This window comes from Lutra lutra, chromosome 15, assembly GCF_902655055.1.
Source record: "Lutra lutra chromosome 15, mLutLut1.2, whole genome shotgun sequence".
Taxonomy (NCBI): Eukaryota; Metazoa; Chordata; class Mammalia; order Carnivora; family Mustelidae; genus Lutra; species Lutra lutra.
The window spans coordinates 8,766,359-8,787,108 of record NC_062292.1 but is presented as its reverse complement, the minus strand read 5'-3'; the positions used below and the strand labels follow the sequence as shown (position 1 = coordinate 8,787,108).

The window sequence follows — 20,750 nt, the reverse complement described above, 5'->3', positions numbered from 1 at the left end:
ATCAGTAATGGAACGTTGGAAAATTTCAAGGATGGCAGGGGTGGAGGAGGGCCCACGTAAATGGCATGGGTGATGTGACCAGGCAAATGATTAGCACGGATGTCTTTGGTTTGCAGAAAGTTTCATTTTAGTAGGTCTAAGAAAACAAGAAAGTCCTCGCTTCCTTGCCGCACTCTACACTGTTCCTGTTGTAAATGCCTCTTGAGTTTGCAGGTGTCCGCCTGAGGGCAGGTCACGGAAAGTCAGTGAAAACCAGGGCACCCTCAACAACACAAATTAACCTGCAGATCAGGCAGGCAAGTGTGTATTTCAGAGCACATTAATCTTTCTGGAACAATCAAACTGGACCTCACGAAATGAACAGGGACTCCAAACAACAAAAGCAACCAACAGCATCTATTCCAACATTGCAAATTTCTTAGATATTACAGATGTCACCCAACAGTGCATGCATTTGCTTCCCATATGTGAACAAAACTGAGGCATCACAAGATAAATTTGAATGGAATGTTAACCTTCACTTAAATTTTTTTTTCCTTTGCCTAACTGACGACACAATTTTAGTATTATCACAACGGAGCTTCTGGCTGGAAAAAAATTAAATTAATGGATGGATTTAAAAAAAGCTTAGAAACTTAAAAAAAAAATAAACAACTTTCAAATATCTGAACTTGATGGTGTCAAGAGCCAAGATGAATGTATTTCAATTGCAACTTCCAAACTAAACTCACAAATTACTACCATTATGCTAAGTGTTAGCTACCCCACTGTGCAGTTTTGCTTTGTGAATTTTTACCTTCCTCTATGAACACTTTTAGCCACTGATCGCACAGCCTTTCAATGTTTTCTGCCTTTTCCTTTAAATAAACTGGCTCTGGCTCCTTCCATCTGGTTCCCCTTCCGTCAGCAACCCTGCACCTGTTCACACCTCCTCTCCTGTTGGATTCCACTGAACATTTCCTCCTCTGCCAGGGCTATTCTGGCACTCGCAACCTTTCTGTCATTCAATCCATCTGTCAGAAGTGAACTTTGTTTACCGCAAGCTTCTGCTTTCTTCTTCAAGAAGCAAAGCCCCTCAAGGTCATTGTCAAATGAACTGTCGGCATGGATTTAAATCCTCTCCTGCTAACCAGCAGAAGATGAAGCTCTGTTGTGTAATGCACTTGTGAAAATTACTTTTGGGTTCGAGAAGACAATAATTTGGAGTCAAAGTAGTAAGACATGGTATTTTAATGATCATTTGTAAAACCAGACAGCTGATATGTATTTCCTTCATGTGTGTCTGCACTTCTTATTATATCGAGTATGAACTATATGTATAAGAAGCAAAATAAAAGTTTTTAAGTGAAATCAAAATATCATAAACAAGTTTACACTATGTAAAAATTGCTCCGTACTATACAGCATTAACTTGAGGAATAAATATTTTCACTAATGAATTAGCCAAGGGAAGGAGTATTCCAATTAAGAAATTTTACACTGAAATGCTTAAAATGTACAAATATGTACCATTTCAATTATAAGCTATATATTAACACACAGTTCCGTTACTGCTTTGAAAGACTGAACCCATAATACACAAATTGAGTATATTTTAAATTTCATCATTTAAAAAATAAACAGTTCCGGTCCAATAATATTCAAATATATGTTGCCCAACAAGCACACCATCATCTAGCTAAAGAAATAGAAGTTGTACCAACAGGCTAGTTCTGGGGAGAAAATGAACTCATAAAAATTAGGTGAAAATTATACTCTCCAGTGAATTTCTTCTGTGTCATCCCCTGCTGTCAAGTATTCACCCTCCCTTCATGAATCGGACATGAAATCACTTTATGTTGCATTATTTCCCAGCATTTTAGGCGACTGTATTCTCTAGGAAAAAGGCAAAGCCATGGCTCGATTCAGTGTTCTTGCAAGAAAAAGGGAGATCACCTTTTTAGGAGAAAAGAGATGACACAAATTTGAACGAAAGCACTGTTACAAATAAATGTAAGCTAAATGTAAACCTAAGGGCCACTTCATTCATAACACTGCTTTTAGATTTGGAGGAATTAGCCCAAGATTTTGTCCTATTGCATATGCTTTTATTAAGCACAATTAATCAAGCCAGGAAAATTTTCTAAATCCTTTGTAGAAAAGGCAAAAATTAAAGCTTTTTTTATGGACACAGAGTTGCAGGCAGGTTTTATTAATAACAGCAGCCTAAAAACATGCAATCTAAAATTTGAATCTTTAGGATTTGATTGATTAGATATTTGTAATTTACCCCCAAAAAAGGACTTTCTCAGAACAATTCTTCAGATGTGTTAAAGAAAATTATTGTGATGCTAAATATAAAAACAAAAACAAAACCCGACAAAGACAGCTTCAAATCCAAGTGCAGAGACCTTCTTTTTTAGCTCGAATTTCAATTCTATTCTTCATCTCCAAAATTCCCTATGTCCTAGAAATCATTCTTATGTAATATATACAATGTAATTGAAGGTGTGGCTTTTGAACACCAAATATGAATTCTAAGAGGTGCTTCCTCCTCTACCCAAACATGGTATCGAAATAAATTGTTTTTATGTGGAGAAAATTCCAGAGCTAGTATCTAATTTACCCAGCAAGTCTGTTTAATATTTTTCTGGGGTTTTTTGTTTGTTTGTTTTTTTCTCTTTAGTATAATCTGTGCCTAACAACAGTTTGGTCACCTGGATGCCTGCTTCTGAATAGCATGGAAAGGGTACTGGTAATGTGATCACTTCCGTGGTCTGATTTGCTATCTAAAAGAAAGAAGTATTAGCAAAATGCTAGTTTCACAGGAGCTGCTTAAATCACCGTGAAGGAACGCTGCATTCTTAGCAAACTGCGTTTCAGAAACATACTAGTAGGCTTGTTTTAGAAAATGTATAGGCAAGAACGTAAACAAATGAAAAGCCGCTCAGCTGAACAGCACTTACACTCACACACGGATGCGTGAGTGTGCACACACATCCACTTTTCCCCTCCATAAGTGCGGAAGAAAAAGAAAAGGGGAAATAGCATCACGATGGCTCGGAGTGAAGGAATTCGGAGACTCCTGTTAACTGTTATCTGCCTCAGGTGTAAGATGCTTGTTTTATCTTTGAAACAGAAAAACGAGGAAGAAGTTTTAGATACTTTGATACCAGCACCTGAAAGACAAATTTCACAGCAAAAATAAAGTGGCGTTGGAGCCATGTTGCTAGGTTTACTAGAGAACAGGGAAGCCGTTTCTAAGGGCCCTGCTAGGTGAGGACGAAGAGCTGATGTCACTCACATTCGTTCATACCAGTTTTCCCAAAGCAGCATATGGACGTAGGCTGGAAGGTAAAAATACTTCAGCTCCTTAATGGAGAACTGACCTGCCTTAATTTATCTACATTCTGAGTGAGACTAACGGTTCTGCTTTTCTAAGAACTGAAAATGATGAGCATACAATGATTTTTCTCCGGTGTGTGGGTTTTTCTGCCTCTCTATCCACACAGCCTTTTAACAACAGAGAGGGTACTCCTCCTTCCACCGCCTTCCTCGATTACCTAAAGGCAAGACCTTCTTTCAGATGGGAAAAATATTTGCAGGACTGCAGGACAAAGAACTGAGATATTGTCACAGAGTTGAGCAAAGGGGGAGAAGACAAATTTGCAAGATTCTGTGAAGAGTAAGGAGAGACTAAATGACAACTTTAAATCTGCCACAATCATTTACTAATGTGCTGCTATATCAAATAAGTCTAATTTTTTGACAGCACCAAATTAGATTTATTGCAGAAACTGCTGCATAAATAGCATATGGCTATGTTATACCACCTATTTCAAATCCTGGTAATGTTTCCCCCTCCCCCTTCAAAATGCATAAATTGAGCCAAGCTACAAAGCTTCTGGAAAAAAAAAAGAGAGAGAGAGAGAGAAATATACTAGTTCAAAAACAGATGTAGGAGATCTGGATTTCTTTGTTAAAGTAATAGTTTTAACATGAACGTCCCAACTCTATATTTAAAAAACATGATTCCTTAATGAGTTATTAAATTTAATCATTTTCTCTCTCATTCCTTTCAGAATGACTTAATCTTATTTTTGTTTTAAGGTTTGGGGTTTCTGAATGATGCTTAGCTTTTTGACGTTCCATCGCGGTTTCAAGGGCGAGAAAAGGAGGTCAAGCGGCTCCAATTAGGTTCTGGGAAATTATTAGGCGTAATCGCATGTATCGTCTGTGGGTTTGGGTCTTCATTTGTCAAAGACATATGTGGTGGAAATCGTATCAAAAAGTCTCTTCTAATTTTAACTCCAGCCTTGGTACCAGAAACTCTCTGATGTATAAAATACATAAAGTGATCACTCCACGTGCCGCACTGTACACATTAGGACGGCAGGAACCCCTCCCCTCCCAGCCCCCCCACTCCAAATGGCACAACAAATCAAAGTTCCACCGTAGCCGGGACCGAACACTTACGCCACACGTTTCGCGATGGACAATGCTTCCTTCCTGACTCTCTACCCCGATGGCCACCCCCACCCCCAACGGTGCTACAGTTCAACTCAGTTTTTCTCTTGGAACAAAAGTTTCCGCTCTTCCGTTGATGGAAAGACATTGCAAGGTCTTATCTCAGACCAATGGGCACACCACTGCAAACATCATGGCACTCGGCTACCCCGCAGACTCCCTCTCTGTGGTCAGTCTTCCCAGCTGCCCTATCTGTTACTGTCTGATTAGTTCTGCTAAGGAGCCCCTCCCCTGCCAGCTTTCGGTGCCATCTGTTCGACACAAGATGGCTGCTGCCCAGCAACCTCGCACTGCCCTCCTACCTGGCACCCGGCTACCATCCTTACCCCAAAGTGCTAACACAGGTTCTCGCTGCTGGCAGAGTCAGGATTTCATTACTACTACTTTGACAAGTGCAGGGTTGTTTGTAATTTCTCTTTTATCCTGATTTTGATTGTACAACCACCTCCCACTGATTCAGTTTGCTTCAGTTTTGTTGCTCACAGATTTTACTCTCCACATTAATCTCCCTCTGGCATGTTACTGCATCTGTTCCCTTTTTTATTATTAATTTTCAAATTCCCACCATTTTTGACAAAAAGGAGGTAATCTACACTCTGTTTCTGCCCATTTCATTTTCTTTAATTTGGAAGATAAGTATGAAAGCATGCCAAAGAAGTTAATTCTCCGTTAACAGTTGATTTTCTGGCATCCCTACGCCTTTGTATATGAAAAACAGATAGGAATAAATGTTGACTGAATCACAACAACATAGTCGCAACCGTTCCTGAATTTAATGAAAAGCAAACATATGAAACGGCATCTCAAAAGTTTATTAGTTACATGAGTTGTCTCATGCTGTCATCCTCTCTTCCACTTTGAACAGAAAGCCTTTGTGTAAATCAGCCTGAGCGCAGGATCTGAATTTGGGCTCCCCTTGCAGATCCGACAGGGGCTCTGTTTTCACCGTGGATGAATTTTATCTAATTCCTTAATACAATTATCATCCTTCCTCACCCCAACACTGTTGACTCATTCAGTAGTGCCTGATCCTGAATAAAGGCCTGATTTCAGAAAGAGGAAAAGGGTCCAGAACGGCCATCCGTGCAACGAGGCAGAGCACAGAGAGCCCCCGAGCCCGCAGAGCTGCTTTCATTATTTCTCGTTGGGCAAACGGCGTCTATAAGGAGGGGCAAGGTGGTTTTTCCTCCAAAGACAAAGAGGGCCATATGAGAGTTAGGAAATGGGACGTTACATATTTAACGATACACTCTCTTCATGCCCCTGATTCGTCACGGCCGCCGCCTTGCCAAAAAGGACTTGAGTAACTTGATCTTGTCTCAACTGCCCCAAAGTTTTCTAGCCTGAGCAAAGCACTGGGATGGCTAGTGAATTGATTTTACACGAATTCATATTAGTAGCGTCATCCCTGAACAGATGAGTAACACCTCAGACTTACAGAACCCTGAATGAGTTTCAGTGATTTTCATACTCACATACATCCTCACAAAATTACAGTTAAGCTCGGTAGGAAATAAAGTGTGGTAGGAGACTTCTCCCAAGGTGACAGAAGGTCCTCAGAAGAAGAACCAGGACTGGTGTCAAAATCAAGCTATGCCCAGCCTGGCAAACCACACTTCCGATCCGCTGCTGGAAAACCAGCAAACCTCAAACCTGCTGAAACCCACTTTGAATGGCTCATCGCGAACACCGCCTCACCTCCAGCCCTCGCGTATATTCCAATAGTGACTTCTTACTCGATTTTATGTACTTCTTTTGTTGGTATGGCTACATCTAGAATAATTATGCTCTCACCACGGGGTGGATTCTTTTGATAAAGAGATCCCTTCGTACTCTGCCTGGCTCTCCCCCCAACCATGCTGGCCGGGGCGGGAGACGCTCAGCCCTCCCTCAGGTGACCAGGCGCCTGCCGTGGACAGGTCATGCAGAGCCAAGGTGGATGTCAGCTGGATGTCAGCGATACAGGCTGCTTCCAAATGTTCCCTGACCCGTTTGGTGCCCACTCTGAGTTCCTGAATTCAGGGAACTGTACTGGCCACTAATCCGATCTCACAGAAGAGGAGCTTAATAATGTAGTTTTCCTTGCAGTGGGCCCTGGTCCCCCAGGAGACATGGCCCCGAGGAAGGCACCGAGGAAACTGGATATTCTCCAAACCTCCTCCTTTCTCAAGATCCTAAAAATGAGCTTTGATTCCAACACCGAACATCAATGAGTCACTGTATAATCTACTTGTGGGTATCAGGGAAACATTAAATAACAAGTGAGTCATGCCCAATAATCGGTCTAGCCAACACTTCCAATTAGGAAGAAGTGTTTAAAAAGAAATTAAACATCAAGTTGTTTTCGTTTTTAATTTACCTTAATACTGCAGATTGGAGCTTTCTTTTAGAAAAATAGTCTTACTTGGGGCCACTAAAGCCACAGCTCTAGGTTTTTTGCTTTTTTTCCTCTTTCTATTTGCACTGAACTTGAAGTTCATTGTTGTTGAGTCGGGCAAGAGCTGTGGGCAATCCTTTCTCGGTTTCCTCTGGGCTTCTTCAGAAAATGAGTTGGCTGCCACCACCACCATGCTCCAGGCTGTGGGCCTGTGTGGCAGGGAGAGAAGACATCCCCGGTGTCGATTTTCATTGCACACACATTTGGGCTTCACAGAACGGAGAGGAGCGAGCCAGGGAAAGTTAGGCAGAACCCACCCGCAGAGACACATTCTCTGGCAGCCTGCGACTCTAACCTCTCCCGCCCCGGGCCGCACCGGGACCAGGGTTCCTCGCCCATCAAACAGGTGGAGCCCAGGGCGCTCTGGCGGCCCAGCGTCCACCAGAACAAAATGAAACGCCTTTGCCTCCCTGGCTCTCCGACAGCCTGTTCTCTGGGGGGCCGGGTGGGGGAAGGAAAAGAGGACGCAATTTAAAACAGTACCAAGGCCATCTATTTCAAGACTTGAAGATGTTGGTTGCACATATATCCATTTAAAAGTATTTTTGACACGTTCTCTGCTTAATTTATTCATGAAAGGAGTACAAGGAAAAAAAACAAGCTTAACTTTTAAATGGAAACTTGAGGCTAAAAATTCTTCAATAAAACTCAGGAGGGGAAAAAAAATAAAGTTCAAGGAATAGCAAGGTTTCATGTCAGGGCTACAGTCCCCTTTACAAACAAAGAGAGAGACTGGAAGTTTGGGCTTCCGACCTAAGCCACTTGTCACCTGAAAATGAGAGCAGGTCCTTCATAGTTTGCCCCGAAGAAGAAAGAGCAGAGGCAAAGTTATGCAACGTTCACGGAGAATGTGCTAGACGTAGCCTGACACCAGAGACCTGCTCCTGGCCTCTGAACCGAGATTCTGCAATCCTAAGGGTATTTCTGCGTAGCTTTGAAATACGTTTTTGCGTTGATTTGTGAACAGGAGCTTCACAGCACAGGCTCTGGAGTCAGATGGACCTGGTTCAAAGTCTGCCTCTTCTGCTCGGCACCGTCCCTGCTTCCCGGATGCCTCATTTCATGCCCCAGCTTCCCTGGGCTTGCTGTAAGGACCGAGAAGGCAGGGTGTTTGACCTTCTCATGTACAAGTTTAACTTCTTAAAGTTTTCTTTGCAAAACATGAGTTTGTAAAATGAAATAAAAAACAAATTACTAGAATTTTTCTTTAATTTTAAAAGATACAAGAAAAGGAAGGAAGGGAGGAAGGAAAAGAAAGAAAGAAAAGGAAGGAAGGAAGGAAGGAGCGGGGAAGAAAGAAAACGCACTGATCATGCACTTGGTTGGATATTGTGCAATTTAAAAGTTTCCAAACCCTCAATTTTTGCATTTATCGCAGACTCATCATTTACAGCCCATCCCAGGCCACATTTCCTGTCACACTGCTGCTGGGAACCAGGCATAGTGCTTGGCCAGTGCCAGGGCTCATCTATGCATCCTTTCTATACCTCTCTTTTTAAGCATTCTGAGAGTTCTCTAAAGAAAACCACAAAGCGATCCTGTGACGAACCTGCCTCCTTGGCCTTGTAACGTGCTGACAATGGAGACTATCACTCACACACCGACGTGAACAGAGATGTACTCTTCATTCCCATGTACTCTTCTTTCCCCTCTTTGCACTTTTTTCCTCGAAGGAAAAATCAGGGATTATATATTTTTAAAAAGACAACAGAAGGGGACACCTGTTGTTTGACATCCCCAGGGCCCTGGACCCCTGTTCCCCTAGTGAGAGCTCTTCCCCTTGCTCAGTATCCCTCCCCTCCCTCACTCCAGTGCCGCTGCTGAGGCTGCCAATGTGTGCATCCAAGGGGTGGCTGTGTGATCAGAAGTGGGGGAGCCAGGAAGTCACATTCTTACAGTCTGGGATCAAGGGCATCTCCTTTACCTTCAGTTCGGATGAAAGGAGGTGACTTCATGGTGTGGGAGAACGTGAAGGAATGAGCCAACCTTAAGACAGGAGTCAAGCGCTGGGACGGACAGAAATGGACAGCAAACTGGGGTGGCCCCGAGTCCATGCTCCAGGAGAGCCTGACGCCAGCTGCGGCTGGATTTTACATGGTCTGGTTACCAGAACTAATCAGTTCCCCCATTCTGGGTTTCTGTTACCTCAACCCAAGTCCTGACTCCTCCTGGTAACCGGAGAGGTCAAACAACTCCAGTCAAGAAAGCATTTGCAGTCATTACTGCACAGAAGCTCGACGCTCTGTGATGCTCTGGGAAGACAGACTTCATTACCTCTCCCCAGTAAATCAGCCGTCCAAACAGGACAAGCCGCTGCCCCCTCCAGTCCACACTGTCTCACTTTCAGAAAAATACCAACACTGCCTTTCAATTATTCTCTGTCCGCGTCAGAGGACACACCTTCCCGTTTGGATCACAAGAGCAAGGAAGAGCAGGGGATCCCCCTTTCACGGGGCTCTCCGAGAGACTCCTGCTCTGAGGAATTCTCTGAAGCACCTAGCACTGAAAACAGGGTTTAGGGGAGAGAGGAAGCGTGCATGTGAAAGGCAGCGCTGTGGAAGCCGAGCTCCAGTCTGCAAGGTGAAGGGCAGGTCGGCCTCCCTTCTGTTGCGCACTGAGCGCAGCAGCTCCCGTTCTCCATTCACTGGATGGTAAACAGGAGGCCGCCCGCGCTAATCCCCCTCCAGGTCAGGCCTGAGAAAAAGATAAAGGAGTTGAAAGAATATGCTTCAGTACAGGTACAGCTGTGGGTCTGGAGAAGAATGTTTGCTTCAGTAAACTTTGGTCGACGACAATTATACGACCGCTCCGAAACGGGCTGTTTTAATCCATTGCGCCATAAAGTGATCTACCCACATGGATGGAAGTGGTCGTCCTGTGAGAGGGACTAAAATCCCGTAGCTCTTTAAAAAAGTGTGGACATGTCAAAAACCAAGTAGGTGAAGGAATTTCCACCTTCTTGGAAAGGCCTCGCTTTCCAAGGAAAAAGGAAGCGAAGAAGGCCAAGGAGAACGACAGCGGCGTTATTGGTATGTTAAGGGACTAATGCAACTGACCCCCAAACCAGGACGAAGACACAATGACGTGTCCTTCTATCAGCGTACGAGGGGGCAGCTGACACTTCCTTTTATTATAAATGTACACTCCTCGTTCCTCCAGTTGTGTTTGCGGGAACAACTGCATTAGTCATTTTCCTAGGAATTTACTCGACTTCCGGGGGGATGGTAACAGTAGAGGCGTGGAGGGCAAACCACTGGGGCTGAAAACCTGCTTCTATAACATGGCAGCTGCGTGACCTCACACGGATCCTTTCACTTTCCTGTAGCTGGGTTCCCTCAGCTGTAAAACGGGGAAGATGACTGCACCTTCTAGAGCTCTAGGCAGGGACTGGGGGGGGCACTAAACGAAAAGCACTAGCTCAGGTCCTGGAACACAGAAGGGGCTGGGTAAGAGATGGCCAGGGCCCTTAGCCATGACCTCTGTCCTCATCTTTTTAAAGAGTTACTGCATGTAGCATGGTACCAGGTAGATCTTAAGATGGATATATTCTTAATCTCAGAGACTGATGCTCTTAGATAGTTCAAAGACAGGCTGTGTGTGTTTAATGTTCTTCATGTCTACAGGCGTGCCCTGCCAATGCCACGGTCTCCCCTATGGAGGATGACCTTTGTTCCCCTTTACCTGCTTCCACATGCCCCTGAGATCAGTAAGAGGCTATCTGTTGCTCTGTCCCTGTAATACTTTATCTGGAATCTCTCTTCTAGATCTTTTCTTTGGTTTTACCAGCTCTTTGTGTATCTTCTTTTCTTCCCTACCGGCCTGTAAGTTTCTATCAGAGGGGCCACCTTTAGTCATAGAGAATGCTAATTTGGAACTCTGGGTGTGTGTGTGTGTGTGTGTGGTTTTTAAGGGAGCATATATAAGTGAGAGCATGGTATATTTTATCAACTTTACTTTAATTGTTAGAATGAGTATTATTTGATTCTCCTATACTTACATATGTATGGGCATACAAAGTTAAAAAAGAAAAAAGCTATTTCTGTCTTATCTCCATCTTATACTTTTTACCCTGATATATTTGAAAAAATATATATGTATATATATTAATGTTTATTGTTACTATACATGTATGTATAGTAATGTGTATATGTATGAATATGTACTATGTAGTAATATACATTGTTGTATGTATGTTTCTATGTGTATTATATGTATATGTATGTTTAAGTGTGTATGTGTGTATAATAGCATACATTATTACTAATGTGTGTGTGTGTGTATGTGTGTGTGTGTGTGTGTATATAAATGTTTATTAATACTGGGCTTTGAGGGTGCCTGGGTGGCTCAGTCGGTTAAATGTTAGGTCATGATCCCAGAGTCTGGGATCCCCTGCTCAGAGGGGAGTCTGCTCCTCCCTCTCCCTTTCCCCTGGTCATGCCCTCTCTTGCTATGTCTCTCTCTCCCTCAAATAAATAAATAAATAAAATCTTTAAAAAAAATACTAGGCTTTGAAAGAACAGTCATAAACTTGCAATACGTTGGCCATCCCTAAAATGACTTACTGAGCTCCAATTCTTTGCAAGGGGCTGAGCCAGATGCTCTGACATACAGAACATTAATAAGACCTCTCATCCCTCATTTGAAGAGTAGCACATTCCAGAAGGGAAGAAAAGCAAGTACATAAAACCCTTCAGAGTAGTAACTCATTTTTCTCATATCTTCATTGTCCCTGTTTTGAGGAGTTCACTCTGGATGGAGAACCTTCTGCTCTGAGTGGGAGGGATTCAGAAGGAGACATGCTCCCCTGTGGCAATGGGGCCATCCGGGAGGGCTACAGTGGTAAAATCAGGATTTCAGAGCGACCTGAAAAAGGAGGTAATATTATCATAGGGCTAGAGAAGGTCAAAGGGGTATTCTAGGTGTAGAGAATAACGAAGGGGAAAAAAGCCCCAAAGTGCAACTTGGCTTGTGACGTGAGCTCGTGACTACGATGATGAAACTAGAAGACTGGGACCCTGTCTCGGAACGTTACCTGCGAGTGGTCTGGACCTTTTGTAATAGTGTGATGCCAGGGAAGGTTTCAGGAGCAGGTGACAGAGTCAAGACAGTTGTTAGGAATACTGAATTGGCAGTGCCAGGTGAAAAGGGCTGGAAGGGTCCATGACCCTTGTGAGAGGTCAGCAGAGGCCAAGTTATGATGAATGCAAATGGCACATCTCCATGAAATCTCTCTGAAGTTCAAACTAAGAAAACATCTCTTTTTTAAAAAGATTTATTTATTTATTTTAGAGAGAGAAGGGTGGGGCAGGGGTAGAGGGAGAAGGGGAAAAAACTCAAGGAGACTCCCTGTTGAGTGCAGAGTCCGACACGGGGCTCAATCTCAGGACCCTGAGATCATGACCTGAGCCAAAATCAAGAGTCAGATGCTCAACCAAGAGAGCCACCCAGAGGCCCCCTAAGAAAACATCTTAAACAAAGAATACTCCTGGCAAATTAAATGCCCAACATCATGAAATGGGCACTTCATCATGAGATGTCATCAATCACCATTAGGATCATTGACAATCAGAGCTAAATGGAAACTTAGAAATCAGGTTGTAGCCTCATTTTATATGTAAACAAGCAGGTTCAAAGAATTAAGTAACGTGTCAAATGTTGCAAAGATGGCGAATGCCCAGGAGAAGATTCTAAAACTCGGCTTCCTCAACACCTGGAGGCCCGGGGAGTCCCCTAAGAAAAGCATGTGGCTTTGCTCCAATATTCTGTATTCTTTCTTAGGCACAGATGACTCCTTAGGTCTCCTTGGCTGGCGGCTCTCCACTCTCCCACTCTTAAGGTCACGGCCCTCTCATGCTTTCACCCATTTCCTTGGCTACACCTAGTAGCTTTATGTAAAAGCATCCAAAGAAGAGAGAGACTCAGGTCCTGACCTTTTCCCTCAAACTGGACCTACACTGCACATCTCCACCCGAGTCCCAAAATACAGTGTATTCTTTCCCTCTTTTACTCCTTTTAAGTCCCCTACTGAAAATAATAATTCACCTAGTTATCGTAGGCTAAAAACATTGGAGTCATCTTTAATTCTGGCCCCTCTCATTTGCTACCCTAAATTCCTCTTAAAGACGCTATTTCCCTTCCATTTTACCAGTAAGGCCATGGCGCAGGACATCATTACTAGCCCTTGGACTGGGACTTATATTCTAATCAGTGGCCCTGTCAATCATCTCTTCCTCAGGTAATCTGTCTTCAATTACCCTTCATTTACCTTCTTTAAATACATATTTGAACCCATTTAAAGTTCAAGCTCTCTTGACTTCTTACTTGAATTACACAGCCTCCTAACTGAGGGGTTAGTAAATTGCTAAGGGCCAGACAATAAATACTTGAAGGCTTTGAGGACCATACTCAATTTCGCCATGATAGCCCCAATACATAATGCATAAAGGATAATCATGGCTGTGTCCAATAAAACTTTATTTATGGGTATATAATCTTTATGTGTTATAAAACATTATTTTTCTTTTGTTTTTTCCCCAGCTACTTAAAAAATACAAGAACCATTTTTAGCTCACAGACAGAAAGAGACAACGGGCCATATTTATAGGCTGTAGTTGCTGACTCTGCCCTAATTGGTCTTCCTGTTTCCTACATCAGCTCTCCAAGTTTACTCTCCACACTGCTGAGTCAAAATGCCGACCCAAAGACGTGATCATGTTGACAGCCTTGCTTAAAAATATATCAGGAGTAACCCATGACTCTCAGAATGGCCAAGACTCCAGAATATAGACAAGGCCCTTCCTCTAATCCTCGTTTGCCTTTTCCAGGCTTATCCCCTGCCATACACCTAACCTGACTGTAGAGTTTGTGTCCTGTCCCATCTTTACATCTCTGTATATATTGGTCCAGCCACCGGGGTACCCACCCCAGCTTCTTCCACTTTGAGAACTGCTATTCATGAGCAGTTCTCATTTGCATTCAAGAGCATTCATTACTCAAAATAGCTACCAAACATCCCTCCTCCAGAAAGCTTTCCCCATCATCTTCACCTCCAATGTAGTGAGCCAATTCTCCTTCTTATGTGCTCCTCTGGTAGCTGTATTTCTATTACTTCAGTATTCTCACACTTGATTATAACTGCATATATGCAGCTGTCTTGGTAGAGTGTGAGAAGCCTAAGGGTTAAAACTGAATCTGATTTTTTTCTCCCTACCCAAGACTAAGCAATGCACCTGAAAGATAGTAGGTGTTCAATAAGTATCTGCTGACTGGGTGAATGTTACACTTACTGGTTGGGTCTTTCAATAAATGTTGAATTTCTATTTTCCATTTTTTAAAGTAATCCCTATGCCCACACGTGGGGCTCGAACTCACAACCCCAAGATCAGAATCACATGCTGTACCAACTGAGCCAGCCAGGAACCCCTCTATTTTCCATTTTTAAATCTAATTAGACAATAAAGGGAAATAACAGACACGTGATAGCTTATTTTTCTTTCAGACGGATCTACAGATCAATACTCCAGTTTTTAAATTTTCTTCGCCCTGGGAGATCTGCATTCTTCATCATTACTTGTAACATGGCTTTCATATTTGATTTTAAACTTTGTGCAGACTACGTCATTTGAAATGTTTACGTTAACACTAAGCTACCTGTGTGGGATTTATTTATTTTGGCTGGTCTACGCGAGGAAAGAAAGACATAATGTTTCTCAGCCACACACTTGACTGTACTGAATCAATAAAGACTGTCGAGGAAAAGCGAACTCTAAAAAAGCCCAAAAAAAGTCTATCAGAAATATTTAGCCCAACAACCAAGCCACATTTTCAGTGCAAAAGAGAGCTACACGCAGTTCACTGCATTTTTAATTGTCATCTTTAAATTTATGAATGTGGATTTTAAAAAACACGAACACAAACTAAATGTGAAATGCTTACAAAAGAGTACTGCACTTAGAAAATGGGTAATTAAGTTTTATTTTTCCCTAAAACTAGTTTTCAATTTTTGTAGACTTGCTGTAAATAAAGCTCAACAGAAAAAGCTTTCTATGGAACCAAGCAAAACCGTTTTTCTCAAGAACAAAGGAATTAGTTACCACTAGTCCATTTTCAGCAGTTGCTGTACCTTAAATATGCTCTATTTGCAAGAAACTGGTCTTGTCAGACAGTACAAATTGATACTGCACAGGAAAATTCCCTGGAGGACTCTGACTTCAGAAATTAACTCTCTGAATAAGACAGAATGGCGAAGGGGACAAAACCAGCATTAATATTTATTTACTGAAGCTTAGCCACACTGAGACTTTGAAAGCTGTCCTATTTCTGTGGGTTAGTAGTGCTTAGCACACAAATGCTTGTTTCCCAACAGAAGTCTGACAGGAGAAAAACTATTAACTATCATGATGAAGCTAAATTTCGAAACTTCTGGGATTAAATAATCCATAGGAACTGTTTTAACATTTTATGTTCTCAGTTCGACAAGACAATACTTCGAGTGGGCACTAAAAGAACCGTTCTTATTCTACCGTATTAGGCAATTTCTTCTCATAAAAGTGTTTTATCTCTTGGGATTTTTCCAGATATCACATGTGTATAAAGGATTTCTTTTCTTTCATGCTTGTTCCCTTTCTCCTCCTTTTCTCTTTCACCGTTTAAAAAGGGAAGTTGGCAAACCATTTGGAATATTATCATAACAAAATGTTTTTAACAAAGTTTGATTTTAACAGAACTAGAGGCATCTTAACACTAACCCAAAACTTTGGGAGGTTCACCAACCTCTAGGATATTTTTTTCTCGAAACGCAGGCTGTTCAAGTGGTGCTTTTCTCCATCTGTTATCATACCGTGCTCAGAATTACATTGTCATATTTAATGTAAAAGGGATCAGTCCCCTTTCATAGTTTAAATTCAACATATTACTATGATTAGAAGACCAGCATTTTTCTAATTTGTGAACCAAACCGAAGCTCATAAACTTCCATGTGTATTTAGACAAAGTTCTCCATAAAAACTGAAAAACTCTTCAGAACTGAACAAACCCGAATGCTTGCTGTGAAACATGAAAAACTGTACTAAAACCCGAAGTGAGAAGAAACCACTTCTCTGGTAATGTGAAATTTCTGCTACCTCTATCTGAATTTCCTCTGTGTATGTGCATTTGTGTGTAGGCGTGCGTGTGTGTGTGCGTGCGTGCCTTTTCCATACAGCGGATTATATAGTGCTGCTACCTAAAATGTCTCCTTGTCACCTAGGGCTGAGCCACACATTCCCTAAAGTTGTATGACATTGATAATCACGTTGCAGTATCTTCTGACAGAAACCATGTAACTCGAAACCACAAGAGCACGGTTATAATAACGGTTTGAATGTGAACACTGTCAATCAAGCTCATCTCTCACTTCTATACCTCCTTAGGACTCAAGTTCTGTATCTTCTCTCCGTTCCGTCTCAGCCTGCACCCGAGGGTGTCTTTTTTACTTTGTCTCGTTCACCACTGACAGAATCTGATTCTTCTCCTAAATATATTCCTCAGATCTTTCACTTCGACATTTTTATTAGACACAGAATTAACAGGAGAGGTAGTGGCGGTGGTAGGAGAAATATGTCATGTTGCTCCTATTGGTAGAGAACCTCCTAAATATTTGAGCATTGTCGATGAAAGGTTTTGTAATATATCAGTAATCCCTGCCACACTTATCATTCACATGTCTGGGTGTTTTGCTTACCACATCTCCACTTTTCTTAATATGCCTGAAAGCTGTGTGTGAATCGAATGACTAAGACTAACTCGAGCAACTGTTGGGAAGCCGGCGGCAGAAACCAGTGGGACGGAATGGGGGCTCTGGCGCGTGATGGGATTAGGGAGTACCTGGTGAGGTGCAGTTGGCGCTCGGATTCGCTCAGCAGCTCCGTCAGTTTCAGGCACTCCTCTCTGGCCCGGGCTGCCTTCTGCTGCTCCTGTTCCAAGTGCTGCTTGCTTTCACTCACTTCTGATCTCAATTTCTCTATTTCCTTAGGTGGAGGGGAGAGGGGGGAAAGCATCCGTATCAACTATATGCACTTGAGTTCAAAATTCTCTCATTTTTATGTTTGCTATGAATTTTAATGTGATGAAAAATTATTAGAAAACTGAGGCTAGCTTCCATTTTATGACAAAGGGAATTAACACAGCCAAAAATGCACATTAGTGAGGTTTTTTTGGATCGGAAGATGCAGTCTAATTTCAGGAATGAAATGATTAAATGAGAGGAGTCAAAATGGATAGTCTGTACTTTCATTCTTAAGGCTCAGTCCCTTTAAAAAATATGACCTTAAAAATGTCACTACTTTAAAAATATAACATTTTTGTTTGTGAGATTAGATCAGATGCATGCAGTGATTTACATCAAATACGTGACTACTCTGAAAGGTGTATTTATGGTTTCATTTGGATGTTTTGAAAGCCTAATTAAAGGGTAAAATAATACATCTTTTAGAAAAATGTGAGGTGTAAAAGAAGGCATCATTATGATGCTCAATATCATTTGGGGAAAAAATATTTTAGGAAAAAATACGGCACAAGAACCTTTAAGCGTTTAGAGCACACGAGATTTCTGAGATAAAGTAATATTACACTAAAATGGTACTAGAAAAGGTAACAAAAGCACTCTAAGACTAATAAATATGAACATCTAAAATAAATGAAAATTTATGATAGTTTATTATTTGGTCTCAGGATGAAATTATCCTTATCTTGCTGAAACTCAAATATTTCAAAACAAAAATACCTTATATAGAATGCAGGTTTTAAATAATTTATACACTAAAGTCAAAATATTTATCATGGAACATCTACAATTTAAAAAAAAAATGAAAGATAAATATTCAGAGTGCTTAAACCAGAAAATCAAATAAAAGGGAGTAAAAGGTAGAAACATTTTCACATTCAGCAGAAAGCAAGAAGCAATTTTAATTCACAAAAATGCAATCTCCTTTTGGAAAACAAAGTCATATCTAAGTAAAGTGTTTTAAACTTAGTATTTAAGTACATTTCAAATTTCCTCATGTCATTACACAATATGCTGAGCACTTTCCAACTGCATTTAACACATCAGGCAAGATAAAATAATGATTCGGGTTTTTCTGACATTTACTACACCATAAATATTCAGTTTATCCCCATCAAAACCGTATATTACCCATCATTTAATAAAACAACTTATAACGAGTTCTCAAATATTTTTAGTTTCAAAAACCTACACAATAACGAGTCTATCACTTTCACTCAGAGTAGATTTCCTATATATTTCAGATCAGAATACTAACTGCCACTGATCTGTTTCTGTAAAATATTTCAAACTGATAAAGTTATACCAATTTATTTCTAATCCCATAATTTAATTCAAGATATGAAAAAACATCAGTCTATTAAGTTTTATTCGCCTAACATGCAATTAACAAAAGCAAATGTGTATAGAATTGGAAATAATGTTGACTTTAAAACTTCAAAAATTCACTCACTAATTTTGTACACAATGCTATAATGTAAGAAACCATCCTGGGTATCATGGTGAGCTCAGAGGGCTTCTAACCCTATACTCAGGAGTTAACAATTCAGGTGAGTAAATGAGATGTACACACGCACACAAAACTATCAAAATACAAAATACATAAGAAACAAGTGAGTGGTAAAGAAAATCTGTGCTTCAATAGGTCAGGTGAGGGAAATATTAGCATGGTCAAGAAAAGTGGGAAGAAGGTAAGGGCACATTAACTCATCGAATGACAGATGAGACCGCATCGTGAAAGGTCTTGACTTACTTCCAGATTAATAAAGCTATATTTTTCTTATAGATAATGGAGAGATATTAATGGCTTAAACAATTCAATATGAGAGAAGTTCCTCTTTAAAACAACTGTTTATGAGTAATTTAAGATGGCAGAGGTGGGCAGAAGGGAGACCACAAAGAGAGTTGCAGTATTCTAGACATGAGAATAGAGACACTTCAAATGAACGTAAAGTTGGTGAATACATGGAAATAAAAGGAGAGGTATCAGGAGATATCAGAGGTGATTCCAGAATTCTGAATTTAGAAGATACCAAAAAATAACAGAAAATGTATAAAATCCCAAAGTTTCTTAAAGAGAAAAGATGTGACAATTTTTATAAGCACTGTGTGGTAATTGCCTTTGGAGTACAAATCAGCTGCTTTCTTGTTCTCATATAACAAAAAGTCAGAGGCTGCACTGAAAGCCAATCAAACACAGAAAGAAAAACATGGGCCCCCGCTTATTATCATGAGCACTGGATGTTACCTATAAGTGATGAATCACTAAATTTTACAACTGAAACCAATTTTACCATATATGTTAACTAACTAGAATTTAAATAAAACTTGAAAAAACAAAACAAAACACACATGGGCCCCAAAGTCAACACAAATCAGGGGTTCAGACACAGCTCTGGCACTTTCCAGTCTTGTGACCTTGGACAAGTCACTCGACTGTTAATCAGATTCTACAGTTTAACACAGGAGTAATGGCGGTAGCGAGCTCCCAAAGCTATCGGGAAGATTAAATGAGATGCTGAGTACTTATCAGAGTGTCCAGCACATAGGAAGAGATGAATAAAACACAGCTAGTATTATTATTGCTGCTTGTTTTCTCTTTGATCTTTCAAGGAGAGCAAGGTGGGGCAAGTAGAAAAATGGACGGGCCAGAGGATATATGGCTATCACCAGAGTTCTTGACTTAATTCAATACAATTTTCCCCAGAATTCAGAGGAAAACGGAATAAAACTTTATTACAGTTGCAAAATGCAAAAAGCATTTTTTTTAGGAAGATGGAAAATTACTGCTTCTGATTGTCTGTGCCAGAAAAAGAGCTTATTGGTGCAGATCATCAAAATCAACAAATAGTCTAACCAGCTGGACCAGGGCTCAACACTTACTCCCTGAGTCAAGAAAATCTGCCATGGCACCAACTCCAACAGTCAGAGGAGGGATCTCTTGCCAGAAATGCCATGCTCCCCCTGGCAGGATAACCCTTTGCCTCACCCAACTAGGTCAGCACTGCTTGCCTGGCTGTACAGAGTGGTTCTGGGATAAAGGACCAACAGTCAGAGGCCAGTGGTACATGACTCCCAAAGTATTCCATTAACCTGCAATGTCTACAGTGCAGTTTGGTGCCCCCATCGTCTGGCTACCTAGGCAAACACAAGTCCAGAGAGCATTACACTTTACCAAAAGATATACTTCTCGTGGTTACTGAATGTAACCACGAGAACTAAAAGTAGAATCTGTTAAAAGTGGCTTTCTCAGGAGAATCGTACCAAGGATCAGATATGGAGAAAAGCAGACTTTTTACTGTTTATAGTCTTCTATACCACAGGAAGTTTTTTTTTTCTTCTTGATCATGGACATATGTAACTTTATTTTTATTATTCATTAGTTTTTCGTATCAGGGTAATTCACCTAATTTAAGTCAAATAGTACTCAACGGCTCATAACAAAGAAGGGCAGTGCCCATGCTCTACCCTGTACCCATCTCCAAGCCCGATCCTCAATGGCCCACCCTGTCTACTTTCCTGATATTTATCTTCATATTTTATATGACATACTTATAACGCTATTTCTTGATTTTGCAATATTAAACATTATCTACTGACTTCCTACAGTAAAAAAGTAACAATTTAGGTCACTCAACAGACTTATCTCATACTCCCATCTAACAATTCTGGTTAAATCATTAGTCACTAGTTCATTTATATTATAATGATTATAGAAATATTGTTCACTCCTGAGACAAATATTATTTTCATTCAATTTTTATG

The 20,750-nt window shown here is 41.0% G+C and overlaps 1 protein-coding gene across 10 annotated transcripts in view; it reads right to left on the bottom strand.

The window, feature by feature from the left end:
• Positions 1-20,750, bottom strand: part of SDCCAG8 (SHH signaling and ciliogenesis regulator SDCCAG8) — a 230,521-nt gene that overhangs the window by 99,685 nt on the left and 110,086 nt on the right. For all 10 annotated transcript variants that reach the window (XR_007123194.1, XM_047705794.1, XM_047705795.1 and 7 more), the window contains one exon: positions 16,808-16,950. Coding sequence is in view for 9 of the 10 variants with exons in the window: in XM_047705794.1 (XP_047561750.1) it covers positions 16,808-16,950 (143 nt within the window). In the remaining variant the exon portion in view is untranslated. The remainder of the gene's footprint in view (positions 1-16,807; positions 16,951-20,750) is intronic.